At 40.9% G+C, this 22727-nt stretch overlaps 1 protein-coding gene across 1 annotated transcript in view; it reads left to right on the top strand.

Annotated features, from left to right (window-relative positions):
• Positions 1 to 11027, top strand: part of ANKRD50 (ankyrin repeat domain containing 50) — a 40070-nt gene extending 29043 nt beyond the window's left edge. The window contains exons 4-5 of the mRNA XM_072335224.1: positions 1829 to 5376; positions 7953 to 11027. Coding sequence (XP_072191325.1) covers positions 1829 to 5373 — 3545 coding nt within the window. The 3' untranslated portion in view covers positions 5374 to 5376; positions 7953 to 11027. The remainder of the gene's footprint in view (positions 1 to 1828; positions 5377 to 7952) is intronic.
• Positions 11028 to 22727: the final 11700 nt, after the last annotated feature.

Below are 22727 nucleotides of genomic sequence, written 5' to 3'. Positions count from 1 at the left end.
TTATGGGCTCTGCAGAGTTGCACATGGAATATTTTAATGAAATGCCCAGTCAGTCAGTGAATTATGCTATCCTGTGGGTCAAGTTAGGATATTGCTCAAAGTTCTGGTGACAGATTGCAGTCAGTAAAGATAGTTCTGTATTTTGGAAAGCCAGAATAAAAATGCATCTGTAGAATGGCGAGAGATCCTCCCAAATCTTATTTTCTGCTTTCTTGACATTAAATGAAAATATCTGCAAGTGGAGTATCTTATTGCACTTTTAATGTGAAAAGTGACTGTGCAAAAATATCCTGTCTGATGATTTTGAGTAGAAGCATGATTTTAAGTGTTCTATTGATTTAGTCCTGTCATGTTTGTCATGCTGTTGTAATTAATAAAGGAAGAATAATTTTATTTTATTTTTTTTTTATCAATATCACTCTGATTGATTATCAGACGTAGTTGAATGTCCTGTTTGGAATCTCTGCTGAAGATATTTGGGAACAAAAAAACAAAGCTCAATTATTGGAACAAACTTCCAGACCAAGCAGTTTGATCCGCAGAATGTATAAATATAATGAAAACACAGAACTGAAAATGACATTCTTCAGGGTGTCACTTCCAATTATTTGTTCTATGGAGCTAAGGCCAAGATCACATTGACTGGGCTGCACGATGGTAGCTTTTCCTTCAGGATAATTTGGGGGTTAGTAACTGCTTTGGTTTGCAAAGCGAAGCTTTTTTGGACTACAGATGAGCTGACTCTAAAGAAACTTTATGCAAACTGCGATGCTAGAGGAAGAGATGAGAGCTTGTCCTTGGAGAAGTGAGGTTCAATTCTGGCCTGAAATAGTTATAAAGCTTGTCATTCCAGGTACCGTGACTGCATCCTCTGCAGTTTTCCCCTAGCTTCCAGAAATGCAGCATTCAAACAACGTAATGTTTCATTAGACTTAAAAAGTAGGTCTTCATCAAACATCTATGTTTTATATTGGATAGCTGTGTATACCGTGGTGCAGTAACATCATTCATAAATACCATTCCTCCTGGGTCTCAAGAGCTCTGTGAGGTGTGGGAGTGTGCAAGTGTGTATGCAGGGAGGAGATGTACACAGCATACACAGATGAAATAATTTCCCTTTTTCCTCTCAAGAGTAAACAGGCTGAAAGAACAATGGGAATGTCTGATTTGTAGAATACCTGTTTCCTTATGCAGTGAGCCAGCTGCCAGAGAACTGGGCTGTTTATCTAAAAATCAGCCCTTATTTGAAAGAATATGTTCTTATCATTTCACACAGATATATAGGTACTTTAAGTAGTTTTGAGTGTCTGTCTCTCCTAGATCATAAGAGTCTTGAAAAGAAGCAAAGGTAATCCTGCTAAAGTGATTTATGTTCATTTCTTCATGAACGTGCACCACATGTGGATAATATCTTCTATAATTATATTAAGATAATGATTGTCTTAATCTCAGTAGCTGAAAATTATTTGGAATTCCACTTTTGACCATGTTGGATAAATGATTTTTCTGTAATAATATAATAAGTTTTACTAATCTTTCTTAACTTGCAGTTTTGATTTTGCTTTATTTATGGTCTTACTTAGGCGTTTAGTAATGTCCAAGGCAGGCACAAAGTGTCTGACTTGAAGTTATTTTTTAAATGTTCTTGTTTATTAATGTGTATTTCTCATTATAGCAGATTATGATTAAAAAATAAGTGTTTTTTGTCAAAGTGTTCTGCTGTTATTAATAATGATTTGCATTCAATATGTTTGCATACAAAACATAAGTGGGTGCTTCCTATTCCAAAATGTGTCTTTTTGCTAATGACCTTCTTCTCTTCCAATAGGTTTTAGAAAAATAAGTCTGGATGATCTGCGGAAGGCGTACATTGTGAAGGACGTGCAGCAGTATATCCTGCATCGTTTGGATCAGGAGGAAGCGCTGAGACAGCATCTAACAAAAGAAACTGCCGAAATGCTGAATCAGCTTCACATTAAAAGCAGCGGCTGCTTTTTGTATCTGGAACGTGTCCTAGATGGAGTTGTGGAGAATTTTATTATGTTACGAGAGATCCGTGATATTCCAGGAACATTGAATGGCCTCTACCTTTGGCTCTGTCAGAGACTTTTTGTGAGAAAACAATTTGCAAAGGTGCAGCCTATTCTTAATGTGATTCTTGCAGCCTGTAGGCCGCTAACCACGACGGAGCTGTATCATGCAGTGTGGACCAAAAATATGACATTGACTATGGAAGACTTTCAGCGCAAATTGGATGTCCTGTCCAAAGTCCTTATTGATGGACTTGGGAATACAAAAATCTTGTTTCATTACAGTTTTGCTGAATGGTTGTTGGATGTGAAGCACTGCACGCAGAAATACTTGTGTAATGCAGCTGAGGGGCACAGAATGCTAGCCATGAGCTACACCTGCCGAGCAAAGGACTTAACACCATTGGAAGCTCAAGAATTTGCATTGCATCTGATTAACTCCAATTTACAGTTAGAGACTTCCGAGCTGGCCTTGTGGATGATATGGAATGGCACACCTGTCAAAGACTCCCTGTCAACCTTAATTCCCAAAGAACAAGAAGTGTTACAGCTCTTAGTAAAAGCTGGTGCTCACGTCAACAGTGAGGATGACCGCACATCCTGTATTGTGAGGCAGGCTCTGGAAAGAGAGGATTCCATCCGCACCTTGCTAGACAATGGGGCATCAGTCAACCAGTGTGACTCAAATGGGAGAACCCTCCTAGCCAATGCTGCCTACAGCGGCAACCTTGATGTAGTTAACTTGCTCGTTTCCAGGGGAGCAGATTTAGAGGTAGAAGACACTCACGGTCAAACAGCACTTACCTTAGCTGCACGGCAGGGGCACACCAAAGTGGTGAATTGCTTGATAGGGTGCGGGGCCAATGTTAATCACACAGATCGTGATGGCTGGACGGCACTGAGATCTGCAGCATGGGGTGGGCACACCGAGGTAGTTTCTGCACTCCTTTATGCTGGAGTCAAAGTGGACTGTGCAGATGCTGACAGCCGAACTGCACTGAGAGCAGCGGCCTGGGGAGGGCACGAAGATATTGTGCTGAATCTGCTTCAGCATGGGGCTGAAGTGAATAAGGCTGATAACGAAGGCAGAACAGCATTGATCGCAGCAGCATATATGGGGCATAAAGAGATCGTGGAGCACCTGCTGGACCATGGTGCAGAGGTGAACCATGAGGATGTGGATGGAAGGACAGCATTGTCAGTTGCTGCACTCTGTGTTCCAGCCAGCAAAGGGCATGCTTCGGTGGTCAGCCTTCTCATTGACCGAGGTGCTGAAGTTGACCACTGTGATAAGGATGGCATGACGCCACTGCTGGTGGCTGCTTACGAGGGACACGTGGATGTTGTTGACCTGCTCCTGGAGGGAGGAGCAGATGTAGATCACACAGATAACAATGGTCGTACACCGCTCCTGGCTGCAGCCTCCATGGGCCATGCCTCGGTTGTAAATACTCTCTTATTTTGGGGCGCAGCTGTTGATAGCATTGATAGTGAAGGGAGAACAGTTTTGAGCATAGCCTCTGCACAAGGCAATGTTGAAGTAGTGCGGACTCTGCTGGACAGGGGGCTGGATGAAAATCACAGGGATGATGCAGGCTGGACACCTTTGCATATGGCAGCTTTTGAAGGTCACAGGTTGATATGTGAAGCTCTTATAGAACAAGGTGCTAGAACAAATGAGATTGATAACGATGGACGCATACCTTTCATATTAGCTGCACAAGAAGGTCACTACGATTGTGTGCAGATATTGCTGGAAAATAAATCCAACATTGATCAGAGAGGCTATGACGGGAGAAATGCTCTCCGTGTTGCTGCTTTAGAAGGTCACAGAGAGATAGTTGAACTACTGCTCAGCCATGGAGCAGATGTAAACTATAAAGATGCTGATGGTCGGCCAACACTCTATATTTTAGCATTAGAAAATCAGCTTACAATGGCTGAGTATTTTTTAGAAAATGGTGCAAATGTAGAAGCTTGTGATGCTGAAGGAAGAACAGCGCTCCATGTTTCCTGCTGGCAGGGCCATTTGGAGATGGTACAGGTGCTGATAACGTACCATGCTGATGTGAATGCTGCAGATAATGAGAAGAGGTCTGCTTTGCAGTCTGCTGCATGGCAAGGTCATGTGAAGGTAGTGCAGCTTCTCATTGAGCATGGAGCTCTGGTTGATCATACATGTAACCAAGGTGCTACTGGACTCTGCATCGCAGCCCAAGAAGGGCACATTGATGTTGTCCAGATATTACTTGAGCATGGTGCTGATCCAAATCATGCCGATCAGTTTGGGCGCACTGCAATGCGCGTTGCGGCTAAAAATGGGCACTCTCAGATAATTAAATTACTGGAAAAATATGGTGCATCTACTCTGAATGGCTGCACTCCATCTCCAGTCCACACAATGGAGCAAAAACCCTTACAGTCAGTCTCCTCTAAAATGCAGTCCTTAACAATGAAGTCAAATAGTTCAGGGAGTACTGGTGGAGATATGCAGCCTAGCATGCGGGGCTTATCTAATGGGCCTGCTCATGCCTTCAGTTCTCCTTCAGAGTCACCCGATTCTACAGTTGACCGTCAGAAGTCATCTTTATCAAATAATTCCCTGAAAAGTTCCAAAAACTCTTCTCTCCGTACCACATCATCAACAGCAACTGCTCAGACTGTGCCCATTGATAGTTTCCATAGCCTCTCCTTTACGGAGCAAATACAGCAGCATTCCCTGCCACGCAGCAGAAGCAGGCAGTCTATTGTTTCTCCTTCTTCCACAACCCACTCCCTAAGTCAAAATCATAATTCTCCAAGTAGTGAATTTGAATGGAGCCAAGTGAAACCTAGTTTGAAATCAACAAAAGCTAACAAAGGGGGGAAAACAGACAATTCCAACAAGTCTGGATCAGCTGGAAAAAAAATCAAACAAAATAGTTCCTCCCAACCAAAAGTGTTAGAGTATGAAATGACTCAATTCGATAAGCGAGTACCTATTGCCAAATCTGGGACAAGCATGCCACTCAAATCCATGCCACCAGAGCCACAGTGCAAGATCTTGGTGCCGCCAGCTCAGCAAGAGGTTGGTCGATCTCAACAGCAGTTCCTAATTCATCAACAGAGTGGGGAACAGAAGAAGAGGAATGGAATCATGACAAATCCCAATTATCATCTTCAAAGCAATCAGGTTTTTCTTGGTAGGGTTTCTGTCCCACGAACGGTGCAGGATCGAGGGCATCAGGAGGTGCTGGAAGGCTACCCTTCTGCAGAGACAGAACTCAGCCTTAAGCAAGCCTTAAAACTGCAGATTGAAGGTGGTGACCCAAGCTTCAACTACAAGAAGGAAACACCATTATAAAAGGTAATCAATCCATTCACAAAGGAGCAAAACACGTGTAGTTCATCATGTGTGTTTAAAGAAGCTGAAAATGCACATCATTTTAGCTTAATGTTGTAATTGTTTTCTTAATGAAAACCATGTCAAGTATCTGTTTTGTTGTAATTTAAAGCATAGACTTTGGAAGAATTGGTTCACAGCCGTATTTTCTGTTCAGTAGTGATTGCTCAAGTCTTGCCCCACTGTCCTTGATATGCAACAGAGTAAGATACAAGATTTCATGTAGCACCAGTCTGAAATTTTCTGAGATAAGAATAGCTGGGAGTCTTAATTTGTGGTATTTTCAGGTGTAGTTGTTATTTTGTGTAGCTCCACCTATATATATTGAGAAACTACTCGTATTTGCAAAGATGCTTTTCAGGAAGCTTATAAAGATTCTCACAAGTTACAGGCATTAAACTTCTGTGAATTTGGATTTTGAATGGGAAATCTCAGATATATCTGCAAATTTGCATGGTAGCATAAGGCTTTAACTTTATATTTCTGTTACCTTGAAGTAAACTCCCATGAAAGGGATGATGGTTCTGATAGCAAAATGAGAATCTACGTTATCATCAGTTTCCTCATCACGGAATCACACAGAATCACAGAACGACCTGGGTTGGAAGGACCTTAAGGATCATGAAGTTCCAACCCCCCTGCCTAGCAGGGCCACCAAACTTCCACATTTACTAGATCAGGTTGCCCAGGGCCCCATCCAACCTGGCCTTGAACACCTCCAAGGACAGGGCATCCACAACCTCCCTGGGCAGCCTGTTCCAGGACCTCACCACTCTCCTAGTAAAGAACTTCCCCCTAACATCCAACCTAAATCTACCCTCTTTCAACTTAAATCCATTTCCCCTTGTCCTGATATTATCAGTCCTTTCGAAGGACTCATCATTCTGTAGCATGAGCTTAAAACCAGCAGAGTTCACTTTGGTTTTTCACTCTCTTATACTGAATTTTATTCTGAGAAGGAAGTGTTGTGTACCATTTTCAAACATAAATTGTCAGTAAGTCAGCGAAAACAGAGCTATTTTTCTGCCTCATCCTGATGAAGTTTGTTTATCTCAGCGTATTTGGATAATTAATAATTAATGCATACTATTTGAATTTCAGAGGAGCAGCATCTTTATGAAATGTATGCAGCTCTCTTTGCTTATTTCTGAAAACAATTTTTTTGTTTGTTTTTGTAAATATTGCCATTTTTCCAGACCAGACTGCTGCTACTTAGAACCAGGATGTTCTTGGTTGCTGACTCAGTTCTGCTGCTGTTCATCAAACAGCACAGGTTTCTAGGTCGTTTGCAGACAGTGCAGAATCCACAAATAGAAGATACTGAGCTGTGAAAAGCACATTGACAGGTTGTTTGGTTTGGTTTGGCTTTTTCCCCCAAAAAAGTATCTGGCGAATAGAATTTACTTTAATGGAACTCATCTCTCTAGATAGTGGTCTCTTGTGAACTGCAGGGTGCTGGGATATTGTGCTGAACCATGAGGCTGGTATCCTGATTAAATCAAAATATTTGAACCAATACAGTGTTTCAAAAAGGTATATATACTACAGCCTGCACATCAGTAACGTGCAGATATTAATGCTGTTTACCAAGAGGTCAGATGAGCTGTGAAGCAGACAATAGCAAAGAGGCAGAACTACGTAAGCAGAGAGGAGTAAGCGAGAGGAGACAGGCCCTGGATCTTAGTAAAAGTCAAAACAACTTCAGATTCCTACAGTTCTACATCATGTCTAAGCCAGCATTTAAATGTGTCATTTTTTCCCCCGTCTCCATACCTACACCTGATATTCAGTGCGGGCACTCATATGTATATATTGTTTATACTTCTGATCTAAGATATATTGATTTGACCTGACCTGCCATCAAAATACTAGTTTTGATGCATTTTTCCTCTCTGTAGATTTTAAAGCACAAAGCACAGGGAGTTTTTAACACTCCTCATACAATTCTATAAGTCAAGCTGGGCTTTTTTATTGTCAGTAGCAAATAGTACTTCTTTTAAAAAACAAGTTTTCCTGTGTGAAGTTCTTATTTCTGCAAGAAACAGGTGATGTGATGGATAACTGAATTGTTTCTTGTGTTTTTTCTCTAATGATTTCACATAATTTTAAATCTAGAAGTGTTAAACAGTTGTGTGCATTGAGGATTGCTTGGTGAAGGCTGTAATTTACCTCCTCTTTTGCCCATTCTTGAGCAAAAAAGCAGTTATTTTTTTGACCACTGAGTGTGTTAGTCACCTGTGCAGAATCACATCAGCAATAATCTTCCAGAGCACCTTGAGGAACAGCTTTCCCTTCCCCGTCTGCTTCTTCTAAGCTATATTCAGAAGTTTTCTTGCTGCAGGGACCTTGGTGCTGCTTTGGATGTCTGCGAGCACAGGAAATCCGTCATGTGATTTGAGTTAGACAGGAAATGCTTTTCATCATTGGTATGCTGTTGTGTGCTTTTAACTTTAATTAGAAATTATACAGCTGTCTTGCTGACAGCACCACATGTATCACAGAATATTTCAAAACTTGGTGTGTTTGTTTTATACTTTTAGGTCAGTTTCATGATGCCGTGAACAGAAGTGCTTCTGCTCCGAGTGATTTATCAACGGGCTGGGATGGAAGCATGCAGTTCTTGTTTAGTCCACCTAAAAACTCAAGAATGTGAATACTACAGTACAGTTACCTTAATTACTGTAACGTGCCTACATTTTCAGGCTGCCTTCCACTATATTACCCTCTGTGCTTCAAAAAATTATTTTGTGTACTTCGTATTTAATACACATGATGAATGAGCACTTTTCTTTTTTAATTGCGGAAAGATACACGCGATATTTCCCTGACAACAGCTGAAAATTGTAAGAACGAGGAATTGTGATTACCTCTTCCAGAATGCTTGGCAAAGGTGCATGTGCCATAGTTGAACTGCGTATGAAAAGGCCATGCTTTTTGTGTTTATTATCCTGTGGCTAAAGGAAAGAAATGCAAACACTTTGTCACATTTGCATTGATGTAATGTATGGTCAGTCTTTTCTGTGTGCTTCAAAAAGTTCTTTCAAGAAATACAAATCTTGTAGTGGGGTTTTATAAATACTGTACTTGTATGTTCTGTCTATGTAATAGCCAGTCAGTGGTAGCAAAGGAGTTGGACTGCAGCCCTCTGCAGTATCCTTGGGATTTTTGAGAAATGAAATCCAGCGTCTGGTACTGCAACACCAAATCTGGATGGCAGACTGTGACCACTGAAAGTGAGGGGTGAATTTGGTCTTGAATTCCTGGTCTTCAATAGCCTCAGTTATTGTTACAGTAATGAGGTAACCGAATATGGGTATTTCTTAGGTGCTAAAGTAAAAGGTCTGATCCTGCTTTCCTGTATGTCTTTATACATTAGAAACAGCTCTTTATTTTTCCAAGGTAACAGACTGCGTTGAAAATGTCAGTAAAACCAATGTGGGAAACACAGAAGCTTTGTTAGGCTGAAAGAATACACAATGAGAGTATAATGGAGAAAGAAAAGGTTAGGAATACCATTGTCTGTGGACTACAAAGATTACTGAGTTATCCCTGTCTTGAGACAGTAACTCTTTAAAGCACAAACTTGTATGAATGTGGTTACTGCTTCTGATGGATTAGGTAGAGACGGTGTGCTTCTCTGGACACAGAGCATGGTTAATCAACAGCCTGGCTAGTCCCTCTGTAGGTAATGGACAGCAGGTCCCCTGCTCTCACAGCTGAAAAAGAATTACATGTCTAGGGGAGAGCAAAGTCAAGACCGTAGTCATGAAAGCAAATGCTATGAATTTTTCCCTTGAATGTGTGTATCTTAACTTGCACAGCTCTGAGTGATAGAATGAAACAAGTGATTATTTTCTCCTAAAGATGGAATCTATATTCTACTGTTCACCTTTATGTGGTCTTGCTCTCTAGAAAATACGCCTATTTTTGTAAGCCAGTATTTCTTCTAAAGGCTTGAGATTTGTCTTTTTCATACTCCGATTCCGATCATTCCACAGAGAAGATGGTAGAAACCTGACGTTATTTTTACGTAGTGATTAATTAATTGTGCGGCTATCCTTAAACTTGGCTCAGTGGCCCCTGGATGTATATGTAGTGCATATTCTGAAGCACTAAAGGTCATTGTGTTTTGTTATCGTAATTAGCGGTCATCAGAACATTTTCTGAAGTTGGTTTTTTGTGGGTTGTCTTTGTTTGTTTCTTTGTCTCTTTAATATCTTGTACCTCCATTCTTATTCACTTGTTACTAAATGTAAAAAGAATCTTTTATAGTCAGGCATTCAGCGCATAGAAAGATTAAATGTTGAAAGTTGACACACAGCAATATTGATTATTCTGTATGTTTCATGCATTAAATTTCTTGTCCCCGTGGGACAATTATAACATAAACATGACAGGAGTCTTACAAAACAGCCTTAAGAGAGTTAGTGGCTCAGTAAAGGGAGAGTACCAAAATGTTCTCAGCAAACTTGTTCTGAACCTCAAGTACAGTACATCTGCAATGCTGTGCAAGAATACAACTTTTCTTGGTTGTTAGGTATATGTTTTGTTCTGTAGAAAGGGATCCCTGAATGCTGACATTTTTCTACTGACCTTGGCTGTCATTGGGATTATATTTATTTAATTTTATTGTGTTATTAATTGCACCTTGTGGATGGAGGACGTAAAAATGTGGTCAGTTTCACAAGGGGCCACCATTTATAGATAGCCTGATGGTTTTTGTGTGAATAATATTTACATTCGAAACAGCTATTGAAGAAATCCTATATCTAAATCAGCAGAAAGCAGACCTCTTGAAAATGGTTGTAAAAAGAAAACAACAATTCTTACAGATTTTGAACATAGCTTTGGAACAGAGCATGAGTTGCTTTAAAACATCTACTTTTCTCGGAAGGTCTGTGTAATTCCACATTGCTGTTGTGCGTGAGTTTTTAATCCCATTGCTTGTGAGGTTTCTGCGTCCAAAGGCAAGTCGCTGTTCCCGTGTTGTTCTCTCTGTTCTGCTCTGCTCCTTTACATCTGTACAGTCCAGTGGAGGCGAGTGGAGTTGCATAGCCGTGACTCAGCACATTTTCTGATGGTGTGAGGGTCCTCCCAACCCAAAAAACCTGAATAAAACACAAATCCTTTTTCTCTTCATCACATTTCACTGCTCCCTCCAAGGTCTTCTCCACAAGACATCTAAAACTCCTAGTAGTGGGAAAGCTAGGGAAAAGACTGTTTTGTGGACGCCGATGTCAATACTGTATGCATGTGGAAAACCTCTTCAAAAGAGAAATGCATTAAGAAATATAGAGGCACAATGACGCGGTTTTGTCCTCTCTGTGATCAGTATTGAAAGCATTACCATTTATTTAAAAATAAAAAGGTATTTTCCCTCCTCAGTTACTCTGCTATGCAAACGTCTGTTACGCTTAATATTCCCCATCTGAACTCCTCAGTTAACTTGGTTTGCAGATAGACTTTTTCCTGGAGTGGGTTGTAAATAGCCTTTAATGTACATTGAATGAATTTCACATTGTAAAATTTTTATTTTATTCCTTGTATTATATTAAGTGAAAATCCCTGTGTATATGAAAGTGCATAATAAATATATTTGCTTTTCAGCAGACATCTAACTGTTTTAATTTTACTACCTCATTTCCTGAGATATCTCAAGAAAAGGCTATTAAACTTGATTAACGTTTGTGCTGTACTTAGTAAAACACAATGTATGCGTCAGGCTGTCTGGGCTACCAAGAGTCAGACCCCAAGCCCTGCTTATCTCCTGACTGACCTTTCCCTTTTCCCCATTAAAAGCAAGTCAACGTATACAGCAGAGAATTCACTGCATGTTCTTTTGGTTAAAATGACAACTTATGCCAGCTGTAGCAGCAGGGCCAGTAAATTAACTATTTCATTTGCTCTTAGTTCTTTACCACTTTAAATGGTATTTATTAATCATATGTTTGTTCAGTGTCAGTCTGTAGTATTGTCACTTTAAGCAAAAACTTGCAGGTTCTGCCAGCCCCATCTTATCTTGAACGTTTTTAAGTAGTAGAAATACTCAGAGAAGGGAGAGATTTTACAGTCATTGCAGCAATCCCGTTTACCCATCTTACTTCAGGTCATGTATTGATGGTGATCTCTCTGCAGAGAGTTTGGAGTGTGGAAGCAGAGTTTGCCTGTACCTTTTGAAGGAATGGTTCAGGTTTATCCCCCCACACGCTGGTTCACACTGACTGTAGCTGCTGCTGTTCACGAGCAGACTAGTTTGTAAGATTAGGAAAGTGACAAACGAAAATGTTGGTAACTGTTGGCTTCTTTTCTGTATAGTATTTTTGTGGTTTCCCCCCATATCTGTTGACACACTTCTGTTAAGTTCTTTATGTCTGAAATGGCAAAGTATGATACGCATTCGTTCAGTAGCTGTTTTTCACAGAGGCAGAGACGAACATGTACTATTTGTGTTCCAGAGACATTTTTTTTCAGATAATCACAGGAATAATATGTAAATACGATTATTCAACACCTCTTTTTAATCTCTAATTCTATGGAATATAAGCAGTCAGGCTGAATAATCCTTCAAATCTCCTGTGAGATCTTTGTAACAGTTTGGCTTGTGCATTATATGTATTTTCCAAAAGAAATCTGGGACTAGTTGGCACAGCGAACAAGAGCAAGGCTTTGCAGTCAGAGGCCCTGTAGACAGCAATGAGAATTTGGCATTGATCTAAATCCTGACTATTTTATACTACAAAGAGTCACAGTAATAGGGCAGGGGACTGAGAAATCTACTTGGCAAATCATCTTATTGAAAAAGTCTCTGAAGTTACATGGAGATAATACAAACAAATTGACCATTATGATGAAAATTTAATTTACTGGTGTCCCGGAAAGACCTACTGTCCTCACATTTATGCTTATCAGTTACTAAGTTTGTATGAGAGCAGCCGAGTCACAGAACTACAGATACAGGTAGATTTTAACCTAGAGAAAGACAACTTCTAACAGTCTCCTGTGATATAACCTTGAGGAATTTGATTTGTATCCTCAAACCCTTTCAGATGGATTAAGAATGCAGTAAAGGATCTTGTCATGGACATTCTTCAGTTTTCCTTACTGATGGTCTATGCTAAAACGGTAAGGAAACCCTTGGTTCACTCTGTTTACTATCCCTGCACTTTTTCAAAGGGTGATAGTTCACAGACCTGACATGAGCCTGACTTGCTTGTTGTGGTTAAGGTGCAGCCACATCAACAGTGGTTTTCAAACTGGTCTGCAAAATCCTCATGATTCATGACTGAATGTTAGTGGTCCATAAAAAGGTAATGAAGAAGAATCACACTTATAATGGAAACCTGCCTTAGGCATTTGCAAACAGGAAGGCCACAACTCTGAAGTTCCAGCTAAATAAGGTCAGGTGTTTATGGATAGAAATATTTCATTCACAAGTTACCTTAGAAACAAACAAAGAAATCGGCTGTCCTGGGCACCTACTACAGCTTCTCCATTCAAAACCTGGCAGTTGAGTTAGGATTAGATTTAAAGATAATTGTATTTCTAAATAAATCCTGTTACTTATAGGCATAGGGCTGAGCGTGGACACTTCCTTTTGGGCAATAGTGCCTGTATACAGTCAGATGTATTTTTTCTGCATGCAAAGCTAGTTTTCTCAAGAAAAACACATATCACAGGGAAGCGGTGGTCAGATAAGATGGTAAGGCTTGAAATGCAAGGATCATGTTGTTAGAGTGAGACTTTCCATTTTTAAATTGCTGGATTGGTGATGTACTACCAGATAAGTATGGATAAGAGCAGGAGATTTGGGGAGAAACCTCTGGAAGTTGTTTGGTGCATTTATTAAAGGAGTGTGCAAGCAAAACAAACAACTTCAGTGATGCTAAGGGTTCCTCCATGAAGCTGAAAACAGTGAAATTCCAGACAGGATTGATTTGGGGACAAAACAAAATAAGTCCTTGAGTGAGGAGGGATCTTTGTTTTACCTTCTTTAATGCATCCTGTTTTCGGTCAGCATCTCCTGGAGGGAGAGTAATAATACAAATCAGGTAAGTAATATAGTTATTATTTTCCTTTCCGTTTTGATTTATGCACAGCTGTTTTGTGCTTGCCATGTCCTGGCAAACAATAAGCAACCTCTCAGGTAGACTACTTAAAATTCTGTGCTTTGTTCATATATGATAAAGATAAAGTGGACTTTTATTATGATTTATTCTGTCATTTTTCATTATACTGGCCATTCAGCTTGCTCTTTTGTGTTGCCCAAGTAAAGAACAGTCCTATTCAGCTTTTATCTGGATAAAATGCCATGGCTAGTGCTTGATATTGCTCTAATAACTATGATGTAATATTTAAACTGGTGATTTTCTGCATTGCTCTTCTATAAGATGTTTCTTTTTACCAGTTAAACTTAAAACACTTTGTAGAAAAGACAAGAGCAGTACTGAGGTAAAGACATTCCTGCTCTTTCAATTAGGCCAAAAACAAAGCCAGGAAAAGCTGCTGGGTCTCTCCCAGCATTAGGCAGTTCTGCTGCCTTGAATAACCTGTTGTCTAGCATTAACTCATCTCCTTCTTTTTTTAGTTGCTTTCTTTGTGTTTGCAGCATAACCCACTGGAGGCTATCCACACAGCTGGGCACAGCCAGCTCTAACTCTCTGGCCAGCCATCAGAGATGAGTCAGCTCAGATTTGGAGCCTGTCAGACAGCAGATTTGTATTAGGTTGGGCACTCTGATGCACCGCTGCGGCTATGGGACATTGAGGTCAGATCTGGCATGTACTTGAGAAGCACAGCACATGAGAGAGCTCTGTATGTAGTCGTATTCATTATGCTGCTGCAAGCAGTTCTTTCAGAAATCCCTCTTAAAAAAAAAATCAGACTTAGCCAGGAACGTGATTGACATTTGTAGGAAGATCCAGACCTTTCAAATGCTGTGAGAAGCAATAGTCGGCATGCATCCCACATTTCATATTTCATACCATTTTTTGTCTTATGTAATCATTACTCTGATGTAACGTTCTGAACTGAATACAATGCACCGTGAGTGATCCTGTCTCTGCTAACTTTTGATGTCTCCCTTGGCAAACTGTCAGTCTTTTGACAAACCGAGGGATCAGTCTATTTCTGAAGATCATCATCTTGATTCCAGTTGAGATCTTTTGTATGTACGGTGTCCAAAGAATTCTTTTCACAAGCCAGATAGGACTGAGCCATCTGGTTTGAGGTACAAACTTTGGTTACATGGGAGAAAGCCTGAGGGCAAGACAGGTATCTCAGGAGCCTTCAAAACACATTTCACTCATTGCCACATCCAGTAACTTTCTTATTAGAGCAAACCTTGAGATTTATAGTGGGCGAGTAACTAAGAGCAAGAGTCCCTATTTGTCCACCAAAGGTGATCATTGCAGACCAGACACAGGGCAGAAATGCCTTCCCTCTGGCTCTTCTGTGGTGTTAGTCCCAATAGCAACCCACCTGCTAATTCAGTCTGCTTGCCATTGGTTGAGACTTCCCAAGAGAAGGTTGGATTAAGTTGCTTTTTAAAAGTTTCTGTTAATTACCTTTTTTAAATGTGCAATTAAAAGAATGCCCTATTCAAGGGCATTCTTAATTACATGGCATAGAGACTCCTTCCTTGAGTTACACTCAGTTTTGCTGATTCTATTGCAGTACTTGAAGGGCACACACATTTGAGGGATAGATAGTAGGATCTGCACCTGGATTGCTGTTGTAATGCTTTTTTGGCTTGTGCTGACAGCTCATCTACATGAAGCCTTTTTTTATAAAGGGTGAGTCTCTCAGCCAAGATGGGATGATAAATTTAAGAAGGGTCACTCTGGGACATCAGAGATCTCTCCAGCCCATCAATCTGCCTTTAGAAATGACCAATACCAGATAGAGAGAGAAGAATGCAAGATCAAGGTAAACTAATGATTTTTGTCCTGAGTGCTCTCCAGCCATTTGTGGTTTGAGGATTTCCAAACAGAGAAACTGTATCTTTATAATATTTTATATGTTGATCAATATTAAACAAATCAGACAAGGAAAAAGAACACTTACCTGTAGCTCAGCTTAAAGATTACTTAATGGTATCTGTATTGGTTGTTAATATACAGATGGTAGCAAATGTACAAAAGGAATAAGTAAAGGAAAACTCACCAGTAGTGGTGCCTTGGCTGAAGAAGCTGGAGCAGTCCTCACTGGTGAGTGATCTCCAAGAAATGCTGCCTCAGTGGGAGTCAGCCCTTAAATGAGGTCTCAGAGGGGATGGAGTCGAGCTCCACCCCTTCCGGGAGCACAGCTACATCACTCTCACCTGTGCTCCCACAGCTGACCCCACACTTGCCTCAGCTGATTAATCAGAGGTTCAGGCTGTGATTACCAATCTCCCATACAGGTATCCCATTTTGGAACTGTGCTTGGTAGAAACATAGAGCTATTTGTAGACAAAAAATGGGAGCAGAATGTTTTTATATAAGTAATGATCCTGGATTTGTAAGCTGCAGCCCAGCATTGCTGGTACACTTGGGAATCTGGCCCTTCACTTGGTGAGGCTGGCAGCAGAAAGAAGCTGGCCAAGCTTAAACTGGCTGCAGGAGTGCTCTCAGTTTCAAACAGTAATCTGAATGCTCATCTCTGTGCTGTCCATGAGTCTGGTTGATGTGCGCTTTCCACCGCTCCTTAATAGCTCTCACAAGACCATTAATCTGCTACACTCTTACTGGGAGACTATCTCATTTCACCAGGTTTTATAAATACCTCAAACAACCATCAAGGCTGAGTTTCTCTGTATTTTGTCCTCTGGTTTGAGCAATGCAAATGAAACACCAGCACATGAAAGCTGAGCTGAATACCATGAAATGAAGCGCAGTTTTTCTAGGGAGGAGCAGAGGCTCGCACCAGTTGTGATTGCTTCACTCCCCAGCCAGCAGTGAGCAGAGACACTTTGACAAGTCAAGCCTCTGTGACTGCCATAAAGCAGCAGTCCTGGGTATGAAGGGAAACACAGGTGCAAGAAAACACTGCTGAAATGCTTCTCTTCAGCATGACCTTGCTGCTCAATAGTAAGTGGGTGAAGAGGAAAGGGAATCTGGCAGGCTTACTCCCTCCTGCATTTCCTGAGCTGCCAGCTTGCCAAGCCTTTTTGCCAGGATCGAGTTGTTATCCAGCAGAAATAATGGCTGTCTTATCAATCTGTTTTCATTTGGCTCTGTGATTTTTGCAGATTACACGAACAATGACTAGAAGTTGCCAAGCAGTGTCAAGCTGGGTTAAAGTTGATGTTCCCCCCATTATATAGAAACCATTAGGTCCACAGCCTGAACCAGTGATTGAGCACCTGGTAAAGGGGTGTAACCCTGGGAGCAGCAGTGTGCTCAATTCATCTGTGGGATCCTAACCACATTTAAAGCCTAGCAGTTGGAATGGAAGTATCTCTACTTGGATATCACTTCCTTTGGGAGTTCATTAGTGATCCTGGTATCTTCAGAAAGGGGTAAGATATTCCTTCTTTATTACTGAATTAATTGTGACTAATGCTTTTCTGGGAAGATCTGAAAACTGGTCAATGGCAGCAATATGCTCTGCCTTTTACAATATGTTCATGCTTACAATTCACTTCTTTTGAAAGAGGACAGGTTTCTACAATGTAAATAGCATCTTGGTCAAAGTACTCCTTGGCTTCTCTAAGCTTTCTCCCTCCACCTGAATCACTGGAGTGTGAGCACTGTTCCTCATGTGGCAAAACAATCCACTCTGTTAAATCTGCTCTGTGTTTCATTTAGACATACCAATTATGGGGCAAAGTGCTGCTGCACTTGGAGCTGAGCAAGCAAGGCAGCACGCTGTCTCTCACCACAACAGCAAGTGCCAACTTCAGGCAACACATGGGCATGTCCTAGGCTAGGAAACAGTGAGCCAACAGAACTGATGTTAGTTTTTTCTTTTTGATTTTCTTTTTCTTCTTTTCTTGCAGCTGAAGTTTTATCAAATTTTGAATTCTTAAGAAGGGAAATAAGTCTGTTGTTTTTTATTTCATGTGGATGTTTATTGCTTTCCCAACCATGAGAGAATAGCTTGTTTGAGCATCCAGCATTCCAGTGGGCATTGCGGGCTGGACAGAAGAATGAGCTGAAGATTTAAAATTATTTTTAATGTGGCAGAGGAAGGGATGCCATCTAAGAGACTTATGGCATAGCAAGAGCTATGCTAGAAAAACTGTCATTGGACTATTACTGCAGGTGGAAATAGTAGAAGGTGTAAAGCTCTACTTTGTGAGAGAAGGTCTCTTATCCAAGAGCATACTGAGAGTCACAGAGTAAGTAGGAACCTGAAAAAGAAAAGTCTGAGTTGAAGGATTTGAGGGGAAAGTAGGCTACTATACTGTGTCTGCTCCCTTGAGGTGTGGACTTTAATCCCACAAGGTGGGTTTCTTTTGTATCAGGGCTAAATCTATTGTGCAGCTGAGATCAGCTTATTCTGTGTGATGTAACTGGCTCTGTAGCAGGGTCAGTGCATCCAAAGCTGCCTGCTTCTGCCATAGCAAAGCAGCTTTCCAGGTGTATGTTCTGTCTGCCTACAGGTTACTCCCAGCACACCTCCTGCACTCATGGCTGTGGATGGAGTTAGCTGCACAGGGTTAAGTACATTTGTTCGGGGCTTACTCGTAGAGCCTGAGCCCAGTTCCACATACAAAACACTGTTTATACCCCAGTTAATTCTCTATTAGTTGAGATTAATAAAAGACTGAGTTGGCACACTGTGGGCTGTGCATGGGAATTGCAGTGTGTGCACATCCACACATCAGATGGGCATGTTTGTTAGCCCTGAGGCAATGCTGGATTTTCCTTGCCTGCAGTGCTCCTGGCCACAGGCCTTGCCATTCACTGTGGCTCCCTGCTCCCGCTTGACATTGCCACTGTAAGGAGGCATCTATTCAGGGCTAGCAAGCCTGTGGGATGTCACTGTTTCTTAGCACCCTTGCACTCTTCCCCTGACATGGGGCACAGACCCTGCCGTAAGATGGACAGGACACTGGGCAGTGCTTCCAAGCTGGGCCCTGAAGCAGAGGAGGCCTGTCTGTGCAGTGCTTTCCTGAGTGAGCAGGTCTTATCACATCTGCACCTCCATGCCAGCCAGCCCCATTCCTGTGACCAAATTTAGGGGACTGAGACCTGGCTGCACTAATCTTGAGGTAACAGAGCATCATGGGGTGCCCTGAGTGACTGCAATTTCCAGGCATCTTGTAGGCCCAATGGGCCTGTGAAAAGTGAGGCTGCTTGGCCCATGTCTCATGAGCTTTGCACTGGGCCTTTCTGTCTCAGCTGCACCCATTTTTTTGTGGTTCACAAGTAAAACTAGTTTCCAGCCATAGGGTGTGCTGAGATTAGCATGGTCCACGCTTGCTTTCTGAGGTAGGTATCTATCAGCTTGTTGGCACAGCTTCCTCTCTATCATTAGGTTGTTTAGAGGAAACCAGAACAATATATCTGCTCATTTTAAGTACTGCTTTAATCCCAAAATATCTACTCAGGCTCAAGTTTACTGCAAAGTGAGAATTAGTTTACTTTAAAGCATTCTAAATCAAGCATGATTGAAAATGACATAGCCAACTGCTTGTGCATCAACCAGCCGTCAGATGACAAGGGGCAAAACATCTGCACAGATGTGAAACAGGCTGACAAAGAAAGGAAGGCTGTTCACATAGCAAGACCCAGAGCCCTTGTCTCCCACCAGGTTGCATGGCTGTCAGAAAGAGCAATGCAGTGTAATTTGTTTAAACATAGGCTTCACTCCCAAACATTTTCTCTTGTTCTATTTTTATTGTTGCAATATGAAATGTGAGTGTGAAAAAGCAAAAAAAAATGATAATCTGGGAACGCATCTGAATGGCTCTGTTCCTGTGCTTCCATATGCTGTTGTTCTATGTAGAGGCACGGAAAGAATGACAACTGTATCACTTAGTGGTGAAATTGCTTTTTTACTAGTTCAAAAACTGAAATTCCACTGAAAGAATGATATTTTATTGCTGAGTTCAGAACCCATAGCAAAGCACCTCAAGAAACGCAATTGTATTTTAGTCTGTGGCAAATTACAGTGGGGTTGGACAGTCCTTGGTATTAACCAGATGCAGTCAGATTCATTTTTCTCCATTGTAAGAGAAAATGACTCACATATTCCACTTTTATCCCAAGGGACAGATGAAAAACTGATTGCAGACTTTTGTGCTGCTGTCCTTTCATGCAGTTGGGCCCATCCTCTACTCACGCTGTGTTTAAAAAGAGAAAATGCTTGTGTGTAAGGGATGAAGTATGTTCATGCTGTACCCATTAGTTACTCCTGCCCACAGTGCTGTGCTCCATTTGTGGTGTACTACAGCCCTGGGGTGCGATTACAGGCTGAGTTAGTATTCCATTCCATTTTCACACTGGTATTGCTCCACTTGCTTTGCAGGCTTTCTGAACCACAAGGCATAGGTAACTACTGCTGCTTTAATCTGGAGTCTACTTCAATGATAAACATGCTTTATTTCCATGGAACTTAGATCTAATGAAAGTTTGTCCCAATTAAATTATGTTTATATTACGGTATTTTGAGTGCTCTAAGTGCTGATGAGACTCAAAGCCGAATATAATTGCAGTCAGTACAAACCCAGATAAATTGTTTTCAGATTCATGCCAACAAATGGTGATTAATTTCTTTGTTGTGGTGCAAGCTCGCTTCTGAGCATGTTCCACATTAGCTCAGCAAGCATCCCATGCAATCACTGGTACACTGCAGAACAGATCAGCTCTCCCTTGTTGCACTGATTGCACAATGCACTGCAACCTCCTTGAGAAGCTCTGGAAAATGCTATGCTCTGAGGAGATGCTTACGACCAGCCAGGATAAATGTCATTTCTCTTCCTGGTCTATATCATAGCAATATGACCAGCAACAAGCAATGTTAACACATCTTAACACTGGCAATTAAATGATATCTCTCCATAGAAGTGACAAGCTCACTTGCAGATTCTTTTGATTCAAGTATAGTTAGGAAGATTGGGAAGGCTTCACTGGTTTTGTTGCTGGAAAACCAGGGGGAAGGTCTGTTTTGTTTAAACAGTTCCCCTGGAAGTGACAATTCATCTAAATTGAAACTGTTCAGCCACAAGCACGTATTTAGAGAAACATCCTATTTAAATTTTCTCTGAAGTTTGAAATCACTGGAGCATTTACTTTACTCTGCCTTTTAAAGTAAAAGTTACAGTAAAACCAAAAGTAAAAGAGAGAAAATTATGTAAAATTCCAAGATAAGAAGACGGGGCTTTTTAGCTGGTGTGAGCTGGTTTCTTCTTTAGATTGTAGGCTGCGTTAGCACTCAGGTTCTGACCCCAAAGTCTTGCAAGACTAAAAATTTAATCTGCACCCAACTTGAATTTTCATGTCTTACCAGACATGAACTTTCTAAATCTATGGAATATCAAATTTTCTCACAATGTAGGATTTTTGGTGGTGGTGCTGGGTTTTTTTGTTTTGTTTTTTCTTTTTGTGAAAATCACTCAGAAGAATGAGCAAGCATATTCCAGTCTTTCATCATTCTGCTCTCTGACTTTCCTTTGGCTGCTTTCCATTAGAGAGAATTAAAGAGCCACAAATGCAGTGTGGTTCTATGGGAAGCAGAGGTGGGGTTTCAGAAACTACTGAGACAGGGCCAAAGGGAAAAAGAATGTGGGTGAGGAAACATTTCCTCCTGCTTCATATTCTTCTTTTGATTTAATCATTCCAAGGACTCTGTAGATATAAAATCTGAGGCAAGGCTTCTTATCTACTCATGTATAAAGTTTCAGAGCTTCTGCTCAATGTAAACTGAAGTACATGATCTTCCACAGAATAGATTAGCTCTTAATTTCATAGAATTAGTCACAGAATAATAAAGTCATAGAACAATGTGGTTTGAAATGGACCTTAAAGATCATATAGTTCCCACCTCCTACTGTGGGCAGGGTTGCTAACCATTAAATTAAGCAACAGATCAGGTAATCTCACTTTCTTAGTGAATGCTATAGTGAACTCCACTGATTGGATTTAGAATAATGAAAAATAACATCTTTGCTTCTCTAAAATAGACATAATTTTTGTATAATCACAGTAATCTGTTCAGAGCTAATGTCAGAAGAAGATCAGTTAGTATGCGATCTTAGTGTGGATGATGACTTGTCTTTTGTCCTACAGACTCCATAAATACCATCTTCCAAACAGTTAAAGTAACTGGTAGAAAGTCATACAAATTCAGAACCTAATGCAGCTCTAATCTGACTGGAAGCTGTTACACGGATCTTCCAGTACTGTTATTTATGGCACTATGATCTTTTTTTACTTTCTGACTTAGAGCCATGGCTGCCTGAAGTCATATTATCATGTGCTGTGATCAGATTTCACAAATCAAGTGGAGTTGCACCAGGTACATTCTTGGGTGGGAGCCCTTAAAAATGCATCCAGTGCTGCAAGTAAAGGCACCTGACCTGAAGCTAGAGAGGAGTGCTTCTTCTTGGAGGTCTCTTTAGATGGCTTTAATTTATCTCCTACATACAGCACAGCTACAATAAGAAGGGTATAGACAACAGTCCCTTTCCTTCATTTTATAGAGACATAGAATCATTTCTTTTAATCTCATAGGATAGGCTGGGGTAGAATTAAATTAGTAGAATAATAAACAACAGTTTAGTTGGAGTAAACCTATTAATACGGTTGGGTCCAACTGCCTGACTGCTTCAGAAGTAACCAAAGCATAAAGCAAATGGCTAAAGGTATTGACCAAATACCTCTTGAACAATTCAGGCACCAACTACCTCATGCAGAACACTGCTCCAGTGTACTGTGGCTCGCTTCCCAAGGAACAAATTTCACTACCAGTGCAAGCCTGGTAGCTATCAACCTTGCAATGCTGTATTATGGCTGTCCTTGTTAATGAATTTGTTCTTGTTTCTAGTGTTGCTAGGAAGGTACTTAGAGGCTTCTTGAACATGTAGGACCCAGAAAAAGTTACGGCTCCTTCTGGTTCCTTGTTTTACTAAAGAAAATGTTGAAGCTAATTATACAGACGCCAGCTCTATTCCTGGCTTCATTCAGAAAGTGGCAGGCACAATAAGTGTTAATGAGAGTGATTTCTTCTTCACAATAATGCTAGAGGCCTGTTGCCTCTGGGTCTCAATTGCATGAACTCCAGGACCTATTTTTGTACCTTTCAGTTTGCCTTAGCATAGTCTTGCAGAGAGCTTTTGACAATAACCTTTAATTTGGGGAGAGGCTACAGGAGACTGTAATTAAGGCAGC

This window comes from Excalfactoria chinensis, chromosome 4, assembly GCF_039878825.1.
Source record: "Excalfactoria chinensis isolate bCotChi1 chromosome 4, bCotChi1.hap2, whole genome shotgun sequence".
Lineage (NCBI taxonomy): Eukaryota > Metazoa > Chordata > Aves > Galliformes > Phasianidae > Excalfactoria > Excalfactoria chinensis.
The sequence above is the reverse complement of the archived record's forward strand: the minus strand, read 5'-3'. Positions and strand labels throughout refer to the sequence as shown.